General features: G+C 42.1%; 1 protein-coding gene across 11 annotated transcripts in view; it reads left to right on the top strand.

The window, feature by feature from the left end:
- tnk2b (tyrosine kinase, non-receptor, 2b) overlaps window positions 1-22,228 on the top strand; it is a 227,609-nt gene that overhangs the window by 122,531 nt on the left and 82,850 nt on the right. For 10 of the 11 annotated variants that reach the window (XM_055645536.1, XM_055645534.1, XM_055645532.1 and 7 more), the window contains exon 2: window positions 21,227-21,404. In XM_055645536.1, coding sequence (XP_055501511.1) covers window positions 21,242-21,404 — 163 coding nt within the window. In that variant the 5' untranslated portion in view covers window positions 21,227-21,241. Of the gene's footprint in view, window positions 1-14,902; window positions 15,212-21,226; window positions 21,405-22,228 lie in introns of those variants that run through there. The other variant, XM_055645533.1, reaches the window with a different exon arrangement.

The raw sequence follows: 22,228 nt of genomic DNA, 5'->3' as shown, positions 1-22,228 counted from the left end.
GAGAGACTGTCTAAAATGGAAAAGAAGACCACTCTGTTTCCCCCTCAGAGGCCACGCCCCCGCGGACAGAGCCATGCAAACGTGATGGGCAAAATCTTGTGGAAACCCAAGACCATAAAGGGAAAAACACTTGAAAAGTCACCATCTCAAATTATTGGATCTCGCCCAGGAATATTTGCAGGTAGAGTGCAGTCTTTAACTGTACATGATGTGATCTCTAAATTTGCCTTCCATTTCATAACAGGAGAACGACAAACCAAAATGCCCCTAACAATTACTGACATTTAACTTGGAGTTGTTCAGAAGGATTAGCAGAGTAGAGGAGGGCAGCAGTAGTCAATGTAGGTCTGTTTTGTTAACTGGTTGCATAATCAACAATATTTAGCCAGAGGAGGCGTTGAATAGTCTACTTCAACAGATGGTTGCTTGTGACTACTCTGTTTCCTGCAGGGCGGACTGTAGTTGGCGTAGTACTTTTGACTGTGTACTGCTGTTTGTGCAGAACGAGTCTGGCAGATAACAAACTTGGTTGATCCTTGTAAAATTAAATTCCTTTGCACAGTGCAAAATGTGCCACATAGAGCACAGTTTTTTAAGTGATTTTTTTTTTCCCACCAAACAGTAACAGCACTGTGCTTTTGGAGGGAAAACACTTTACTCCCAGCTGCATCATTCATACTTCAAGATGGCCTACACAAAAGTGAATTATTTTCTAGTAAATTCATTGCTTCCTTTTAAAAGCTTTAGTACTGCGAAAGCTGAAATCTATGTCTATGCTGACGCCCAAGCTAGTGTCATGTTGCCACTCCAATTGCAGTTTTAACAATTGAGTGCTTCTGGATTTAAGGTAGCTCCTTCACTCATCCACAGTTATTGCTGTATTATGAGTAATGGCTCTATTTATGTACATTTGTTGTGAGAGTGCCCAGTTATGCAAGTTATGGAACCAGAGTTTACCAAACAGTCTGCGAGTGGGATATCAGCCGAGGATATTCCGTGTTTGATTTAGAGTTTTCATGAGGGGCAGAGGGGTTGGGTGGGCGGTTGGGGGGAGGTGGGCTGCGGTTTCATAGGTTGTTTAATATTTGGAGCTCACAAAACTGCCGTCAATATTTGTTTTGGCCTGGTTCCGAAACATTAGTTTAAAGGACAGGAAGCTTTTGTGCTCGCTGATTTCTGCAGCTCCTGCTCTGCTGTGCTGATTTCATTCAGTCCTGCTGATTTTCTCATGTAGTGGGGTTGGATAGGAGCGGGTACGTTTGCAGAAAAAGGAGTTGCGAATATTACCGCCACCCCTCTTCGGTGATCAGAACCTTCCACCATCCTGCTTTCCCCCACACACGCTCTCTAAACCACTCAGACTTGTTTGGTCTTTCGCTTTCCATCCTGCAGGTGAATGGAAGGGCTTTTGCTCCGAGTGAGTTTAACTTCCATTTCTCCTCCTCCTCCTCCTGCCTACCGCAGGAATTTTCAGTGCTGACAAATCAAGAGTCTGGAATGTTTTATTGTCACATGTCCCGAAAAGGAACAATGACATTTTTACTCGCAGCAGCACAACAGGATTGTATTCACAGCACTCAATAGATAATACGATAAACAAACAAAAAAAAATCAATCAATAAAAACATATCTATTGTGCAAAAACAAAACAAAGGCCAAAGTCCCTAGTGCAACAAAAGCAGCTCATTGTGTTCAATAGTCTGATGGTTGTTTGGAAGAAGCTGCTCGGAACCTGGACATTACTGTTTTCAGACTCCTATACCTCCTTCTCGATGGCAGGAGTGAAATGTGAGCATTTCAGGTGGTGTGGGTCCTTGATGATGCCGACTGCCTTATTGAGACAGAGCCTCTTATAAATCACAAAAATGCTGGAGAAACTCAGCGGGTGCAAATATTTCCTTCGCTCCATAGATGCTGCTGCACCCGCTGAGTTTCTCCAGCATTTTTGTGTACCTTCGATTTTCCAGCATCTGCAGTTCCTTCTTAAACACCTCTTATAAATTACTTTGATAGCGGGGAGGTGATGGACCAGGCAGTGCTAACTACGTTTTATAATCTCCATGTACAATTCTATATACAATGGAAATTAAATTTACTGTTGGCCGTTGTAAAGCGTAAGTAGTGGTCATGCTGAAATCCCAGAAACTGGATTAATATGTGATTTGTAAAGTTGCTTTGTTTTGTGATTCATTGTTTGCAGAGCTCTGCATCAGCAAGTCTGCATGATATTGTCCTCGCTCTCACTCGGGCTGAATGTTAATCGTTTGCGAGTTGGATACTCCCATTTCCTGTTTGTATGACTTTTGACTTTACTTTCCCAGAAACATAATTTGCAACAAATGGCGCACTTGTATCAAGTCATTGATTGGGAAATGTTCATGAGTGAAAGAAAGAATGACTTTTTAGTTTAACTCTACCCTGCATGCAGTTCTATTTTATGTGTTGAAAGTCTACAATTTAAAAACTGTTGCTGAATGTTGTGCTTGTATTGGCTGGCGGGAGTTTATGGCACTAATCATTTTCAAATAGTTGGAAGGATTCCACTGACCACACTTACTGTGTATCAGAAGTGATACACAGCCTTTTCATCTTTCAGGTGAAATGGTAAACTGAGGCTCCTTCTGCCCCCTCAAATGAGTATGAACTATTTCATGATGTTGCATAGATGGGGATTCAAGCATTTTGGCCAACATTTATTGCTTAATCAACACCTAAGACACCATCTCGTTGCTGTGTGTAGGGCATTTCCATTAACATATCTGCTGTTTCAGATAAATGTGTGGCTGAAGTGAGGGTATCGAAGGGAATGCTTTAGGTTTCTGGAAACTTGGGACCAGCTCTGAGGGAGGTGGGGTCTGCATCTCAACAGAGCTGGGACTTGTGTCTTGTTAGATTGTTCACAAGAGCACCAAGAAGTAACACTGAAAAGAAGGGTCTCAACCCAAAACGTCACCCATGCCTTCTCTCCAGAGATGCTGCCTGTCGCACTGAGTTAAACTAGCATTTTGTGTCTACCACTGAACAGACAAAGATGGTGTAGGAAGGGTTAGATTGCACAAAACACAAAATAAGTTGTTGGCCAAACTAGACCAAATCAGGAATCTTTTCCGTAGGTTTACATACTTGTATGAAAACGTAGGAGATAAACACACAAAGTGCTGGAGCAACTCAGCAAATCTAGAGAAAAGGAGCAGGTGACATTTCGGGACGGTACCCGTCTTCAGAGTACTAACCAAAATTGGTGGGTTGCAGGCACATTTAAGGGGCTGTCCCATTGTATAAGCTAATTCAAGAGATCTTCCGAGTTTAAAAAAAAATCAAACTCATGGTAATGTATGTTGTGGGTACGTCGGAGCTCGGGACGTCTCTTAGCGGCTCGTAACGCTAACAGCAGGTACTCGGGAAACGCAGTAAGCTCGGGAAGAATCGTGAAGGTTGTTCAACATGTTAAAAATGTCCACAAGAGCCCCGAGCGGCTATTACCGTAATTCTCCGAGTTCGAATCAGGGAAAACTCGGGAGAACTCTTGAATTAGATCGTAAAGTGGGACAGCCCCATTAGCCATTTGACATTATCATGTTATGATAACAGAAACTTGACCACATAAAACCCACTAAGAATGGGTTCTAAATATATCTGGATGAAAAGTGCGGAGGAAAGGTATAGAAAAGAAGAAATGAGAGGATGAGTCAGTATTCTTTAAGGACGGCATTGCAGTGGTAGAGAGAGCAGATAGGGCAGCGTGTGGTGGAGACGCCCCTCAAAAAAAAGGGTAGGGATTCCACGCCAGTGGCAAGGGTGGGGGATAAATTTGTGTAAACAGTATTGAATATAGCCTTCGAGAATGTTGGATGGAGTCTTGTAATTGAATATATATATTTCTCAAAAAGAGTATATTTTGAAATTTAAAAAAAGTTATCTCCAGAAGTGAAGGAGAGGTGCGATCAACGTTTAAATTTGAGACACGAGGAGTAATTCTCCTGCTGGAATATTCAAGAGGAATGGACTGACATAGAAAGGATATCGAGGAGCATGCTTACGGAGAATTTACAGGGATATTCAGTATTCAGTATTTACTTTGATGTCATTTTAATTGAGTACTTGCATACACAGATGAAATGAAAAACATTGTTTCTCAATCAGTTCCCATCAGTGCAGTTAATAAAAACAGAATAAATACATATAGCGTTAAAAATTAAAATTACCATATCTAAAATAGACCTAAAAATTGAAATAAAAACATTCAGACCGAACAATGGCTTTGCTTTGACAGGTGCCTAGCTGTCAAAGTATGGGCGAGGTTAGATGTGTTTGTGTATGATATATGGGGAGGGGGCTGTGGAAAGAAGCTGTGTAGCATCCTGCTGGTTTTGCAGCTGATGCTCCTGTACCTCTTCCCAGATGGCAGAATGGAGAAGATGTGGTGTGATGGATGATAGGGGTCCTTAATAATGGAGATGGCTCTGCTGATGCTCCGCTTCTGATAGATCTCCAACAGGAAAGGGAGTGGGGCACCAATGGTCCTACTGGCTGTCTTCACTATCCTGTTAAGTTGGTTTTGATATCCCAAGGATGGATGTACAAAATCTATCCTTGTGCTAATATTGCATTTCAATACTGCAGATGTGGACTGGGATAGCAGTTACACAAGGGTTGGCAAATGGGAGCAATATCTGAAGTGTGACAGATGGAAGCCAAAGACTGGTTCCACCAAGATGCCGTACAGAACGCCATAGGAAGTCCCTCTTCCCTGTGGCTATCACATTGTACAACTCCTCCCCCTCCTGTTGTGGGGTAAACTGACTCCCCTCCCCCCTCCCCCATCTTTGCACATCCCGTATCCTGGACTTTCCACTCGTCACTTTATTTTCATGTATCTTGGGTTTTATGACTGTTGGCAGACCCATTTACCTCCTGGGATAAATAAAGTTCTATTGTGTCATATCGCCATCGTGAATAGAACTTTCTTGAATAATTTGGTTCTGGTCCACTGAGGAAGTCTACCCTGTGTCTAGGAAGGAATGGCATGTGCTGGTTTCAACTGAAGATGGACACGAAAAGCTGGAGTAACTCAGCGGGGCAGACAGCATCTCTGGAGAAAAAGGAATAGGTGATGTTTCGGGTCGAGACCCTTCTTCAGTCTGAGGAAGGCTGCCCTAGTTGACTCAGTTCTAGAAAATGATGCCGGCCTGGTGGAACAAATATAGGTGGAAGGACCAAAATCACCATCATTAAAAATATAGTGCATTGCAAGATAAAAGTAGTAAAGGCTAAAACATTGAAGAAGGCCCAGTTTTAATGGGATGCAAACAACATTGGCCTAGGTAATTGGAATGGAAGCTTGGCAGGGAAAGCTGAAACTAAAAGTGGAAATGTTTCAGCACCAGTATAGGTGAAAACCCTTCAAAGGGAAGGCTACGGAAATAAAACCAGTACTTGTGCATGACTGAAAAAACAGCTTACGACAAACATGGTTGTCAGCACACGCTGATTACAGAAGTTCAGAGGGGTTGTAAAGGAAACGAGGAAGACGAAGGGAAAACAAGGAAAAAAGATTAGTAGCAAATATCAATCAAAGGGAAACCAAAGTTATTGTGCGAGCATGTGATTCGGAAATAGTTGTAGACGAAGGGGCCAGAGAGATCTGCTTATACAGGCAGAGAGCTTGACCGAGGTACTTCCCTGCCAAAAATGTCAGTAGCTGCTTCTGAAGTCTCAGCAAAAGAAGATGCAGTTGAATTCTGGATGGACAAAACAATTGTTAAAAAGTGGATCTGCAAAGTCTAGCTGCGGTAAGTAGGTAACGCTTACAACCCAGGGGTATGAATATCGATTTCTCTAACTTCATGTAACCCCTGCATTCGCTCTCTCTCCATCCCTCCCACACCCAAGTCACAACATGTTTCCGTTCTCACCTGGCAAACCACTTACAATGGCCTGTTTCCTTTCTCATTGTTACTTTTTTGCATATGTCTTTCATTAATTTGTTCTACATCTCTCTACATCAAGGGTTCCCAACCAGGGGGTAAATTCTGCCTACTCGGGGTAAATTTGTTGATTCTGGATTTGTACACATTTTTTCTCATTGACTGACTGTGTTTGGTTCTGGTATCTGTTCATCTTTAGTTGTTCATACGTGAAATAGCATTGTTATGTGCTACTAAAGTTCCCAGGGGTAAACGGGATGAAAAAGGTTGGGAACCCCTGCTCGACATCATCATCTATACCTCTCGTTCTCCTTTCTCGTGACTCTCTGCCTGAAGAAGGGTCTCGACCCGAAATGTCACCCATTCCTCTCCAGAGATACTGCTTGTCCTGCTGAGTAACTCCAGCATTTTATGTCTGTCTTAGGTAAATATTTCACCTGGTCCAGCTGAGATGCATCTAAGGATGATGCCTGAGATCTAGAAAATTGTAGAAGTTGCACCCATGATCAAAAGAAAAGGTGTATGAATAAAACCAGTAATTACGGATGGTGCTGGGATATATTTATGAAACCATAGTGAATGGGTGATCGATAGTCAGGGTGGACTCAGTGGGCCGAAGGGCCTGTTTCCATACTGTATATCTAAAGTAAACTCCATAATCGGGGGCAGAATTAGTAGGCACAGTTAGAATTTCACTGTACCTTAATTGGTACATGTGACAATAAACTGACCTTGAAACCTTGAACATGCAACAGTACAGCACAGGAATAGGCTCTTCGGCCCACGTGCTGCAGGTAACATTTAATGCTAAAATTTAACGGTAGGAAAAATGCGGAGGCAATATAAACAAAGAGGTTTAGGAGATGCAAGATCAGGCATTTATAAGTAGATATGCATTTGTGAAAATAGCAAAGCAGGTTGAAAAAATGGCGTAAAAAAAAAGAAATTCCAGGCTTTTATAAATGAAGAGAGTACAACAACTAGGAAATTAAATGAATGTTTTATCAAACAGTGGTTTTGCCATATCTAGTTTCGCCATCACACTGTGGGAAAGATGGAAAGGCTTTTAGCTGGTGATTTATTTAAATTAACATAGGGTGTAGAATAATATAGCACAGGGACATGTCCTTTGGCCCACAATGTCTGTGTCGAACACAATGACGTTAAACTAATCTCTATCTGCCAGTGACCTGTATCCGTCCATTCCCTGCATGTCCATGTGCCTGTCTAAAAGCTTCTTAAAAGCCACTATCATGCCTACTTCACATTCCAGACACCCTTCACTCTGTGTAAAAAAAAACTTGTTTTTCCACACGTTTCGTGTAAAATTTCTACGTCTGATCTTAATGCTATGTATTCTAATCTTTGCCATTTCCACCCTGGGAGAAAGATTTCTACCTTATATATTCCTCTCATACCTCTATTAAGTCTCCCCTCAACCTCTGACGCTCCAGAGAAATTGGTCCAACCTCCTTAAAGCTGATACCCTGTAACCAGGCAGCTTGATGCCATTAATAAGAGTCTTCAATTATATGTAACTGTCTCTCTGAGGATCTTCCGTGCTTCTACTCTGGGGTTGTAGAAAGCATCTTGTCCGGCAACATCACAATCTGGTTTAGGACAGGAAGGCTCTGCAGAGAGTAGTGCGTTCGGCTGAACGCACTATGGGAACTACACTCGCCCCCCCCCTGCAGGACCTATACACCAGGAGGTGTAGATCCAGAGCCAGCAACATTATGGAGGACCCCTACCACCCCAGTAACGGACTGTTCCAGCTGCTACGGTCAGGCAAACGCCTCCGCTGTCATGCTGTGAAAACAGAGAGGATGAGACGGATTTTCTTCCCACAGGCCATCAGGACTGTAAACTCTTATCTCACCAGGGATTAATTTACTGTACTAATTTACTGTTGTGTAGTCAAGTCGTCAATTTTATTTCTATAGCACATTTAAAAACAACTCTCGTTGACCAAAGTGCTTTACGTTGGTGCAGGTACTAACGTACTACAAACAGTGGTACATAGGTCAACAATACATACATAGATACATACATACAGCGCTCCCTCAGAGGACCTCAACAAAGGCATTGAGAGTAGAAATAAGTTTTAAGTCTAGACTTAAAAGAGTCGATGGAGGGGGCAGTTCTGATGGGAAGAGGGATGCTGTTCCATAGTCTAGGAGCTGTTGTGTCTTTAAAAAAAAAAAAAATTCTAACATGTAAATACTGATTCTGTTCTATTCTGTTCTGCAATCCGCAGGCATTGCCACTTCCATTTCATTGCACATCTTGTATGTGTATGTGACAAATAAAGTTGACTTGACTTGATATGGATAGATTTGAGAAACCTGGATTGTTGTCCTGGCATAGAGGCGATTCTGATTCATCTACATTTCATGTTTAAGAAAGAACTGCAGATGCTGGAAAAGTCCAAGGTAGATAAAAATGCTGGAGAAACTCAGTGGAATAGGAAACGTTTCAGGTCGTCAGACTGAAGATCCATAGATGCTGCCTCACCCGCTGAGTTTCTCCAGCATTTTCATCGACACTTCATATTCTCTTGGGAAAACAGCCACTGTTATCAGGGACCATTTCACCCTGGTCATTCTCTGTTCTCTCCTCAATCTTCAGGCAGAAGATTCAAAAGCTGGAAAGCTTGCAGACCTTCCAATTTTTCTGTGTATCTGTAACTCTACAATGCTGTCACACAGCATTCTGCATTCTGGTAATTTTCTCACTGCACTACCTGTTGTGCTTCTGGAAGGCTTGATTATAATTGTGTATTGAATCATTTGACTGAATTTCATAGAAACAAAGCAATTCACTGTCTCGGTACACGTGGCAATAATAAACCAATACCAATTCTGAGGGAATCTGATGAAGGTATATGATGTAATGAAGGGAGGAACTGCAGATGCTGGTTTAAATCGAAGTTAGACACAAAATGCTGCAGTAACTCAGCAGGACAGGTGACAATCTTCTCCAAAGAGAAGGAATGGGTGGTGTTTCGGTACTGTTCTATGTTCCACGTTGAGCAGTAATGCTTTAAATAGTTGAGTACTCTCATATCTAATAAAGCAAAATCTCCTGCCAAAAGGTCAGAAGTTCAGCAATCTTAGGACTACAATAAATCATTTGCAAAAGCAGATCCATCAATCTGAAGAAGGGCCTCGACCCAAAAACGTCACTGAGGTTATATCATTGATTTCTTGTCATTGATGTAAATGTTGCGCATTAACACATTAGATATACATGAGATCTAATATAAAATCTTATTGGAACCAGATGTTTATTCAGGAAATTGCTTAAACGGTATCACAAGGTTCAAGCTGTGACCAAGGGCGGTACCTAACACATTGTGCTATCTCAGCGGGTGCAGCAGCATCTATGGAGCGAAGGAAATAGGCAACGTTTCGGGCCGAAACGTTGCCTATTTCCTTCGCTCCATAGATGCTGCTGCACCCGCTGAGTTTCTCCAGCTTTTTTGTGTAACCTTCGATTCTCCAGCATCTGCAGTTCCCTCTTAAACACATTGTGCTATCTTATGACTCTACAACGTCGCACAAAGACCACACCGTCAAGGTAATGTTTTAGCCAGAGGTATTTTGGAAATGGAGTTCAGTCCTTTTCAATGTGACTGATGTCGTTGATTATCTGCTCTGTAATTGTGTGGCTTCATTCTGATAAATCTGTAGTTTGCGTCCTGGAATGTGTGGTTCGATTTCTGTGATTTTGTAGATGTAGAATATGAAATGTACACTAACCCAGCGACCAGGAATTTCCAGCTATTCAGAATTGAATTAGACCAAATTCACTTGTTCAAGCTCTCTTCTCGGTGTGATATTTGCTGGGTGTGTGAAAGTTTGAGGTTGGGATTGTATACTTCAAAAAAAGAATTGTGACAAAGAGTCCCGACCTGTCCATTCCATCCACAGATGCTGCTTGATTCGCTGAGTTCCTTCAAACCTTTAAGGGCCTGTTCCACTTGGCAATTTTTTTCGGCGACTGCTGGCGTCATTGACTGACGTATCAGGGTCGCCAAAAGATTTTGAACATTTCAAAATCCAGCGGCGCCAAAAAAGTGTTGCTACACTTGAGGAGACACCGCGCATCAAGACATCGTCATGGCGCGACCTTTTTGGTGAGCTAATATGTCAGTCAATTATGCCGACAGTTGCCAAGTGGGACAGGCCCTTAATGTTTTGGTCACGTTGCCATCATTTGCAGTTTCTTGTGCCTGCAATGTGTTTTGTTCTTATTTTATAAGAAGTCTGGAATACATTTTCTGTGAAGTTGCACAAATGCACACGACAGAATACGAACGTTTTTTTGACTTTTTTAAGTGTTTCAGAAAGAGGCCTATTTTGAAACTGGGTGGGTAGGCTGAGCTGCCTTCTGAACCCTGGTTGCCAATAACAATTAACACGTGAAAGAGGAGGAAAGGAAGTCAAGATTGCTATCATCTCTTAAATCAAACTGCAGGAACCAATTATGAATGAATGAGTTTCACCAGGGTTACTAAAATCTAAATGAGGTCTCGCTACTTTTCCTGTTTCAGACGAGTCACAGCATCTTACAGGGGCCTTTTGTGCAAGTTCGTGAGAAGAGGGAAGTGTTTTGTTTGGAGTTGAGGGCAAATTTTCTTTGTTCAAGACAGCTTGTTTTCAGTAATGCTTACCATGATCTAAAACTTTGTGATTTGGGCTGTATCAAACCAAACAAGAATGCATTTCTCATTTTCTTCATTTGTTTAAAATCTTAAGGATGTAGTTATGGAAACAAAAGAAGACTAAATGCTTCTTAGTGAACATTAATCTTATTTGAGAATAGTACAGCCGTTCTCGGACTTGCATAATAGGCAACTTGCTTTAACTCGCACTTACATAAGGAAGTCGTTAGCCCACTACTTTATTTCGGAGTTGTGCTTCTTGGTAATCACGCTAGCTGTGTGCTACTGCCGTCACAAGATGCCGTTTCTGCAAGCCAGTCAGCTGTTCTCGTGGACTCCGCGTGGTCTCCGCATCAGAGCTACCACGTAGTCACCGCGCCGGGGCTCCCACATGGGCTCCACATCACAGCTTCCACGTTGTCTCTGCGTCAGAGCTCCCACATGGGCTCCGCGGTGGGGCTCCCAGTGGGCTCCGTGTTGAATAGTATATCTACGCGTGCATAGCAGCCCTTCAGTTTCGGGCTCACTAACATCTGACGTGCAACAGTCTGTGGGACGTAACCCGCGTAAGTCAGGGAGTGTTTGTAGCAGGACCTTAAACCAACTGGACCCTTCAGAATGATCACAAACTCCACTTACTTGACATAGCTCCACATTCTTTAGTGCCAAGCAATAATCTATTATTTTTTCTTGCACTGGGAAAGTCGTGATGCTGTTGCAAGCAAACTTTTCATTGTATATACACCTGAACGTATCTGTGCATATGATAATAAACTTGGCTTGATTTGATCTGGCTTTCCTTGGTTTTCCATCAGAAAGAACTGCTGAATTGATCCCAAGCCAGATTTATGCTGAGATTCAGTGAATACTCAAAACAAATGAAAGTCGTTTGCATTCATTTTACATGAAGTAATGCGAGTGTTTGTTTATTAACAGCTTGTGGATGCAGTTGAGTTCCTTTCAGTAATAATTGCACAAAGGAACGTACAGTTGTGGTTTAGTTTTATAGATTAAATTATTTTTGGGCATTTGTACATCATGTCTTCATTGCATAATTGGCTTGGTTCCACTAGTTGCTGCCTTCTGAAAAATTGTCAGCTGCCTTAAAAGAAAATCATGCTACCTTACAACTGTAATTTTGAGTATGTGGAGATGTTGCCAAAATGACCTATTTTCCAGTGTTCTAACCTGGAGTTAAATTCCAGCATTCTGATTGTGATCTTCTGAATTCACTTTTAGTTCCAGATGGAGCAATTCAGCGGAACAGGCAGCATCTTGGATTGAAGGAATGGGTGACGATTTGGGTCGAGACCTTCGTCAGACTGAGAGTTAGGGGAGAGGGAGAGCAGCGAGAGAGCATGTTGCAGAACTTTCGTAGGAGAGGCGGGGAACCTTCAAAGTAGGCATTCCTTGAGGAGATGTCACAGTGGAGCAGATGAAATGTGTAGGAAAGAACAGCAGATGCAGGTTTACACTGAAGATAGACACAAAATGCTGGAGTAACTCAGCAGAACAAGCAGCATCACTCGATAGAAGGCAACCATTCCTTCTATCCAGAGATGCTGCCTGTTCTGCTGAGTTACTCCAACATTTTGAGTCGATCTTCAGTGTAAACCAGCATCTGTAGTTCCTTCCTACTGACTTTTAGTTCCTTTTAACTATCTCCGCCAAATCTAGAACCTCCAGTTAGAAAGCCAATTTATAAAAATAGCCCTCTGTTTATTTTTCACATCATATAAGTTAAAAAGACACACAGGAAATGATCACTTTAAGCAGTAGATATTAAAGAGGGAGAGGTTACACAAATTTAACCTTCCAATTCTGACTTCTGCAATTCATCTACGCAATCTGCCTTAAAAATTATGCAGCTAAAACCAAACAATGATTTTCTAATTGTTTGCTTTTCATTAATGCATAAATATTGGCCAGAAAGAATAGATACTGTCCGTGAGCCTGGCTTATGATAGCAAGAGGATTCTCTTTTACTTCATCTTCAAGTTGACTGATCAGATATTCATTGGGTTCAGATGTTGTAAATAACACTGAAATATTATTTGAAAAATAAAAGCATTGAAAGGTCAAATGTTAAGATAATTAGTCATTGTTTGGCTTCCTACTTTATGCCAGGCCCCACTTTTCAGGATGTTAGACAGCTAGCACAGTTTGTTTTTAAAGCTATAAAATGAAACAAAAAGAGTAAATTGCTTTTTTACCTGGTGAAAGCACCTTAATTAGCACTCTCAATAGAAGTGATAGTCCTTTGTTATGTATGTTGGTGTTTAACTAATCAATTATAGATATTTGTGTACTTTTTAAATTCATAGATCGCTAGCTTCCTTTCAGTTTATAAACTCACATCAGATTGCTGGATGCCAACTTTAACAAGAGTTATAGGCTATACCCTGTTTAAATATTTGTCATGGAAACGTTTGTAGTGTACAGGGAGTAGTAAGGAGCTGTGAATGTAATCTTGTGGGGGACTGATATTGAGAATTATAATGGAGGCTGTTTTGTCACATATCCTTACTGATGGGTCAGGAAGTCACGGTTCAGTTGCGAGAAGGGTGGTGGAAGAATGGTGTTGAAGGAGATGGCGTCTGCAGTGGATCCCTTGCAATGCTAAGCAAGTAGCAGTGGATAAAGGCTGCCCGGGAGGCTGCAGTTGATGTGTGATATGATCAGCCTTTCCGAGCACCTCGTAAAGGCAGTGGATGTCAGAGCCACCAGATGGTAGTCATGAAGGCACCCTACTTTGTCTTTCTTTGGCACTGGGATGTTGGTGATCTTGAAGCAGGTGGGAACCACAGATTGGTTATTGGGAGAGGTCGAGGATGCCTGTGAATATCCCTGCCAGCTCTGCGCACGTTTTGAGAACACGGCTGGGAACTCTCATTAAAGCCGATTTGACATCTGTGACAGAATGAGTACAGAATGCATTGAGTTCATTGGGGAGGGATGCATTGTTTCAATTCAATTCAATTCAACTTTAATGTCATTGCACAAATACAAGTATGGGTACAACGAAATGCAGTTTAGCGTCAGTCCGTAGTAATAGTGCAATATAGAAATAAAAATACAGAGTAAGCAAACAATGTGGACGGAGAGACTGGAGAAATCTATCGGCAGGACTCCGAGTTCAGCAGTGTGATAGTGTTGTTGTAGAAGCTGTTCCTCATCCTACTAGTACGAGACCTGAGGCTCCTGTACCGCCTCCCTGATGGGAGGAGGGCAAACAGTTCATGGTTGGGGTGTGAGGGGTCTTTGATGATCTTCCCAGCCCCACTCAGACACCGTTTTCGGTGGAGGGCATCCATGGCAGGGAGCGGGGCGCCGATGATGTACTGAGTGGTTTTCACCACTGTGATACTGCAAATAGAGATAGGAGTTGTGAATTATAAAAGCAAATTTAAAGAAAAAGATGTTTGAATTATTTTTTGTATTGCACCATTTTTTCATTGAAACTGAACACAATTTGCTTTTTATTTTGGATAATGGTTGGAATAGGAAATAGTTACTGTCCTGTTATTAAAACAATTAGGTTGTTTGCTGTTTTAGCTTGGTGAATCATTTATTTTATCTCTAGGCCACAAAATATTAATTATTTGAAGCATAGTTAGTCTGGAGGAGGCTCAGGACAGAAAGTCTGAAGAAGGATCTCGGCCCAAAACGTCACCTATTTCTTTTCTCCAGAGATGCTGACCTGATCTGACCTGCTGAGTCGCTCCAGCTTTTTGTGTCTTATATTTGGTTTAAACCAGCATCTACAGTTCCTTCTTACACACAGTATTGTGGCTGCGTTAGGAAAGGCTGTTTGAGGTTAATTGTAGAGGCTATGGTCCTTGTCTGGATCTGATCTGACCCGCTGAGTTACTCCAGCTTTTTGTGTCTATCTTTGGATTAAACCAGCTTCTGCAGTTCAACATGTCGAGCCCTGAATTTGTGTTAAAAGAGAAGGCCTGTTTGAAATAAGCAACTGTTTAAAACAAGTGACTGCTTAAGTCAGAAATCCTCTGCCTGGCTCTGGGGATGATATTTAACTGGAGCTTGTGTGTTCAGTATTTGGATTGCTGATGAGGCACGATCTTATGTACCTTTTCATGAGATGTCTGTAACCTACACTCTACATCCTGCTGTGTGTCAGCTGATCTTGATCTCAAGCTCCCTAAATTTATAGAAGCCGGTGATTTATTTCAGGGTCTGGTTACAGAGAGATGACATTTACACCAGCTGTAACATCATGTCAGGCTGTCTGCCCTATCCTTTCCTTTCTCACAAATCCATTTCCTCTTCCTTTCCCAGCCTCCTCCCTATTTTGTCAGTGGAGAACACACGTTAAATGAGATTCACTTGTGCGGAGGGGCGGAACAGCTGTCAACACCTACTGGGTTCATTTGGTAGGAGGTGTGGTTCCGATGGCTGAAGTAGTGCAAAATATTTTGTGGGACAAAAGTCACCAATGTTAACCTGGATGTCCTCACCTTCCTGGCAGTTGCAATAATGGTAGCAAAAGACTTGCAACCAAAATTGGACTTGATTGATCCCAGTTGCACTGTTTCCCAGCAGTTGATCTGCCCATTTGCACCTAATTTGAATGAGGAGCAATTACTTCAAGAGAGAGGTATATTTGGGTAGATTTAACAAAAATGTGTTTAACATTTGTTGTCAACTTACATGCATTTAATTGTTTGAAGTAATTTTGATCATTTTTTTAATGTTTGGGAACATCAGAGGCATTTATATTCTTTTAATTTTTGACACCTGGGAAGACAAGGATTAGGAAACTTTCCAAACATATTTGCAGGCTTTATTTTAAATGGTAGGATGCTTGCCACTTCATGTAGGTCAGAGCGTGAAGTAGCAAGGCAATAACTTGCTAATGATCATTTTGAACCTTTATTCCAATGTGTGATATCCAAATTAATTTCTTGTGTAATTTATGCTCCATGTTGCATCATTTACATATGCAGCAAAGCTGTTTTATCCAATGATCTCTTCAAATTTAGAGATAATGTTCCAGAACATTTTACAGAAATATAATGAATAACATTGCAATTTCACGTTGAAAAATCCGAAAAATTACATATGTGATGAAAGAAAACAAATGCTTAATTTTCAAAAGAATTTGTCAGGAACCTGGGGAAAGTTTGTTTATTTTACTCTGAAATGTGATTGTTCTGTTGCTATAAAGAGTTTAGACCAATCTTATACGATAATATTTTAAGGCTGTATCAGGCTTAGTTCCTTGACTAAGTAATTGTTTGTTCAGGACCAATACCATCTGTAGTGTTTCCAACTATTTTGTCTATAAGAGTCCAAAAGTTGAGATAATGACATCCATTCCGTTTTTCAGATGTTAACTGTCAAACTGTTTTCAGTATCTTTTAATCGTGTTGTGTATTGCAAGTTCACGATATTTTTCACATTTTTCTATGTGATAAATAGTAATATTATGTTACTGTAAAGTTGCAATAATTTTAGGAATGTTGGAGTTTATTTCCAGTTTTGCAATTTTTTGCAAAACAATGTATTACATTTTATAAACAGTAATTAACAGTGCTATTTGGCTCCTTCTATGAGAAGTGACAACTGTCCAGATTAATTGTGGCTAAAGGGCCTCTCCCACCAGCACGCGACTGCATGCGGTGAGCGCGACCTAACGTGGTTGCGTGAGCCGTACGGCCTCGCGGGGCCGGTCCCACTTCGATCACCGGAGCCGTATGGAGTTGTGCAGGGCTGGTCCCGACATAGCGCGGGGCTCCGAAAAACTAACACTGTCAAAAAATTCCGCTCGGCAACAGCCTGTCGGCCCACAGCCGCATAGAGGCCGTACGCAGAGCCTCGACGGCATACGCCTAGCCCGTGGCGTTGCACGATGACGTCACCGCCTGACGTGCCGTTGCGTGATGGTGTAACCGCCCGACGCCGTGCGACGTCCAAATTCAGTCGGCCCGCCTCCTGGCCAGCTGATAGGTGAGTATGATGTCGGGACCTGCTCCGCACAACTCCAGACGGCTAAGCGGTTGGAAGTGGGACTGGCCCCGCAAAGCCGTACGCCTCAAGCCACCACGTTTGGTCGCGCTAGACGATTGCAATCACATGCTGGTGGGACAGGCCCTTAATTAATAGAAATTGAGTGGGGAGGGTAAATGGAATTTTTTTTTCAGAACAATGACACCACATTTAGAGTTGATGTGACCATGCACTGCTGCTTCTGCAAATCTGAAACTTGTAGAGGTCGATGGTCTTCAATAAAAATAAACACTATTCCATAACGATAATAGAAAGTGGAAGTATGATTGTTCTACAAATGTTCGCTGGAGGTAGTTTGGGAGAAGTATTCAGTATATAGGAACAAGTCACATATTTGTTGTTGGAATAAGCTCGTCAGCTTGTGCTCGTACCCTTGTGTTGCTGCCCTTTGTCAAAGTGTGATACCGTGTGGAAACAGGCCCTTCGGCCCTACCTGCCCACACCGGCCAACATGTCCCAGCTACTCTAGTCCCACCAGCCTGTGCTTGGTCCATATCCCTCCACACCTGTCCTACCCATGTACCTGTCGAACTGTTTCTTAAACGTTGGGATAGTCCCAGCCTCAACTACCGCCTCTGGCAGCTTGTTCCATACACCCACCACCCTTTGTGTGCAGAAGTTACCCCTTAGATTCCCATTAAATCTTTTCCCCTTCAACTTGAACCTATGTCCTCTGGTCCTCGATTCTCCTACTCTGGGCAAGAGACTCTGTGCATCTAACAGATCTATTCCTCTCATGATTTTATACACCTCTATAAGATCACCCCTCATCCTCCTGCGCTCCAAGGAATAGAGACCCAGCCTACTCAACCTCTCCTTACAGCTCACACCCTCTAGTTTGGCAACATCCTCATAAATCTTCTCTGAACCCTTTCAAGCTTGACAATATCTTTCATATAACATGGTGCCCAGAACTGAACACAATATTCTAAATGCGGTCTCACCAACGTCTTATACAATTGCAACATGACCTCCCAACTTCTATAATTGCGTACAGTTTTGGTCTCCAAATCTGAGGAAGGACATTATTGCCATAGAGGGAGTGCAGAGACGGTTCACCAGACTGATTCCTGGGATGTCAGGACTGTCTTATGAAGAAAGACTGGATAGACTTGGTTTATACTCTCTAGAATTTAGAAGATTGAGAGGGGATCTTATAGAAACTTACAAAATTCTTAAGGGGTTGGACAGGCTAGATGCAGGAAGTCGACAAGCTATAACCATAATGTCACTTCAATATCCTTTCCATGTGTCCTTATATTCTTAGTGCTACCTCAATGTTAGGGAAGTCCAGGACAAGGGGTCACAGCTTGAGGATAAGGGGGAAATCCTTTAAAACCGAGATGAGAAGAACTTTTTTCACACAGAGTGGTGAATCTCTGGAACTCTCTGCCACAGAGGGTAGTTGAGGCCAGTTCATTGGCTATATTTAAGAGGGAGTTAGATGTGGCCCTTGTGGCTAAGGGGATCAGGGGGTATGGAGAGAAGGCAGGTACGGGATACTGAGTTGGATGATCAGCCATGATCATATTGAATGGCGGTGCAGGCTCGAAGGGCCGAATGGCCTACTCCTGCACCTAATTTCTATGTTCTCTATTTTTCTATAATGAATACTCTGACTGATGAAGGCCAATGTGCCTTTTGATCACCTTATGACAATTAAGTGATAATCAGAGCCAAAGATAGACACAAAAATCTGGAGTAGCTCAGCGGGACCGGCAGCATCTCTGGCGAGAAGGAATGGGTGACGTTTCAGGTCGAGACCCTTCTTGTCTTTAATAGAATCTCAACCCGAAACATCACCCATTCCTTCTCGCCAGAGATGCTCCCTGTCCTGCTGAGTTACTCCAGCTTTTTGTGTCTATCTTTGGTTTAAGCCAGCATCTGCAGTTCTTTTCTACATAGATAATCAGAGCCACCAGCTTCAGGAAAGGAAGAAAATCGAGGACCAGAGGACATAGGTTTAAAGTCAAGGGGAAAAGATTTAATAGGAATCTAAGGGGTAACTTTTTCACACAAGGGTGGTGGGTGTATGGAACAAGCTGCCAGAGGAGGTAATTGAGGCAGGGATTATCCCAACATTTAAGAAACAGTTAGACAGGTACATGTTTGGAGGGATATGGACCAAACAGGTGGGACTAATGTAGCTGGTGCATGGGGGCAAGTTGGGCCGATGGGCTTGTTTCCATAAATGAAAATTGGGAGTGACATCTCTGGGTGCATTCTCTCTCTGCCTCAGACAGTGACTCCCTTCTGGCAACAGGAGAATGTGTGGCCTTCACAGGGAGGGGAAAAACAACTTTCAGAAAATATTTAAAGAAAAAAAAAACACTGCAGAAAAAAATTAACTTATATCATTTGTGCCAATACCAATAAATGAAAAAAATGTGTTAGTCATAACTTTGGCTTGTCCACAGTGGAACATTTCTAACTGCAACAGCCAAAAGAAGCATAGATCTAATATCCTAGGCTCATGATTCTCTGCACATGGAGAGCTTGGAACCAAGTCATGATGCGGGATATGCTCAGTGAAAGCTCTTAGCCGCCTTTTGTGCTTAACCTGGGCATTGAAGGAATTAAACTTAGAATGTATACAGAAGGTTTCAAGACTTCATGATTGGGTTTATACATTAGCTGGTATTAAATTAAAATGACGTGCATGTCTTGGAAAGTCCCAGTGGGCAAGTGGTTATATTCAGTTGGATAAGAAATGCTTTTGGACTTAGTTAAATTACTTTGAATCAAATCTTGCACAGAAGTTGCTTTGAAACAAATTTATTTTGGATTGTGATCATGGTAGTGCAAGTGAATAAATGCAAAATGCATGTCTGTCTTGGCTGAGTCTCATAACGGTTTTGATAGATTCAAGTGGGAAAAATTTGGCTTTAAAAAAGAGGTTTTGCTTTGATTTTCTTTGGAAGTAGGATTCTTGATTATAACTGTTCAAAATTCTATCCTATTGTCATATATGTAGATGCCAGCAGTGGGAATAGCTTACCACCCATTGAGGCATAATGCTAACAGATGCAGAGTTTGACAAGGATGGCCAAAACTATTATGAATTTGACAGATCAATAGTTTAATCACGACATTCAAAAATATAGGAACAATGATGAGAAAATTAGCAAATAAGTTGATATCTAGATGTGGTGGCATGTTACGATCAATTACTCTAATTCAGTCCTGAGTTAATAAAGAAAACATAGAGTGCATATCTTACCTCCATAGCTGTTGCTTGACCCAATTGATTCTTCCTGCATTTTGCTTTTTGTTCCATATTCCAGCACCTACAGTCTCTCTTGTCTTCCTCCTACTGCTCTATTATGAATTTTCTTCAAGGCATATGCTGCCTTGGTGGACTGGGGCAAAGGAGTAAGCTTTCCTCTCCACATTGGGTCTTCCAATACCTTCTGTCTTACTGTTCTCCTGCTGTCGTTTCTGCTGATCTTCTGCACCTGGATTATCTCCGTACATACGCTCATGAGCACTGCCAAGTGTCTTTCCTTGGCCCAAGCTCAATATATTGCCAATCATTTCCCTTCCCTCACAGTCCTGAGGCAGTGACTCAACCTAAGAACACCTCTTGCTTCCACGGATACTGTTTGACCGGCTGAGTTCTTCTAGAATTCCAATTTTTTAATTTTAGTTTCCAACATCTGTCATCTCTTTTCCCTTCCATAGAAGATATCTGCCTGTTGTAAACACTGCTCTGTTGCAAGCATCAAGCCAAAAGAGTAAATCAATTAATGATTCCACAAGGCACAGATGCTGGTTCATTGATGGTTTCTGGGGAAGAGTTTCTTTCCCTCCTAGTATCTGGGTTCAAGATAAGATCCATATGCTCTGTGCAGCAATTCAGGTTTGTCTACAAAATGGACTGCTTGAAAAAAACCCTCATTATTTTCAGCAGCGTGGATTCTTCGGTTTCCACTCACACTCCATAGACGTACAGGCTTGTAGGTTAATTGATTTGGTATAAATTGGCCCCAGTGGGTGTCATGTAGTTTTAGTGTACGGGGATCGCTGGTCGGCACGGACACAGGAAGGACCTGTTTCCGCGCTATATCTCTAAGCTAAACTAAACTAAATTGGATGGGTAAGAAGGAACAGCAGATGCTGGTTTACACCGAAGATAGACACAAAAATCTGGAGTAACTCAACGGGACAGGCAGCATCTCTACGGGAGAGCATCTCTAGAGAGAAGACACGGGTGATGTTTTGGGTCGGAACCCTTCTTCAGACTGGGAGTCAGGGGAGAGGGAAACTAGATATATGGAGTTGGAATGCTCCTGGGTTTTATAGGCATCTGAAACATCACCAGTGCCGCTTCCAGTCCCAGCGATCCTTCAAAACTATCCTGTGACATAAACATAACTGTGGGACAGTATAATCGTATGACAAGAGTGCCTTGCTGCATTCATACTTTATGTTCCTACTTAAAGCGCCGTTTGCGAATTAAGTATCCAGAAGTCATAAATATTTATTGCACTACATTTTTCACTGAGTAATTGATTTTATTTTGGTGCCTTTTCTACATTTTCCTGTATTCCTGGCCATACTTCCAGCTAGCATTCTGATGCATTTTGTGTGTTTTTTCTTCCAGAAGCTCAGTGGGAGCATGCAGTCAGATGAGGGCACAGAGTGGCTTCTTGAACTTCTCACCGAGGTGCAGCTGCAACAGTATTTCCTTCGCATCCGTGATGATCTCAATGTCACCCGGCTCTCCCACTTTGACTATGTGAAAAATGAAGACCTTGAAAAAATTGGAATGGGCCGACCAGGTAAGGGCTTTGCCATGATTTTAGATTTCCAATCATGTAAAAAAGACCTCAGGAATGTATACATATGATGAAAGGTTTAAAAAGAACCCGGATCCATTGAGGTCATTATCACTAGAAATTTTGCATAAACATTTAAAAATACGGAATGAATTAGTGTGAAATACTTTTTGATGCTGTCAAGTATTTTACGCCACAAATGTACTCAACCACTAACGCTATTAACTTGCACATCAGTGGCATTGGCCGCCTCTACTCCACCAGACCACATTTGCTAAAAGCCCATTTTTGCCTTTAATTTGTCAAAACTTGACAGTACCAATGGTCTCCATGCTGGAATGCCTCGTCCAAAACATTGTTGTTCCTATCGGACCCAAACTCATGAGCACCATGTTATTGCTCATTTACCATTTGTCTTACATCTGGTACAGGTCCACCACCGATTTTCCGGCACCCTTGGTTCCAGAGCCTTGCAGCATTTTACGTTTTGCTAATTATACCCCTCCCATGTCTGTAAAGAAACTAGAAACTTGAATAAAAAGAATATTAAATTAAATTATTAAATTGAAATGTTTTTTTAATGATTGTGCTTATAAAGGATGTTGCACAAAGTGGCAAATTTTAGACTGTTTCTGGAAGCGGCATCTTGGCCGCCAGCCTGCTGCTGCTTGTGCTGTCCGTCTCCGCACACAACGGCTTTGCGTGGTGGCAGCGGGTCGTGCAGGCCTCCCGCCCACCCAGCGGAGCAGCACCTTCAGACAGGCCTCGGGTGGCTGCACCCATCCCGCAAAGACAGTCTGACAACTTATCATCGCTCACTCAAAATG

The sequence above is a fragment of the Leucoraja erinacea genome, chromosome 14 (assembly GCF_028641065.1).
Source record: "Leucoraja erinacea ecotype New England chromosome 14, Leri_hhj_1, whole genome shotgun sequence".
NCBI classification, from domain to species: Eukaryota; Metazoa; Chordata; class Chondrichthyes; order Rajiformes; family Rajidae; genus Leucoraja; species Leucoraja erinaceus.
This window is presented reverse-complemented; position numbering and strand designations above follow the sequence as displayed.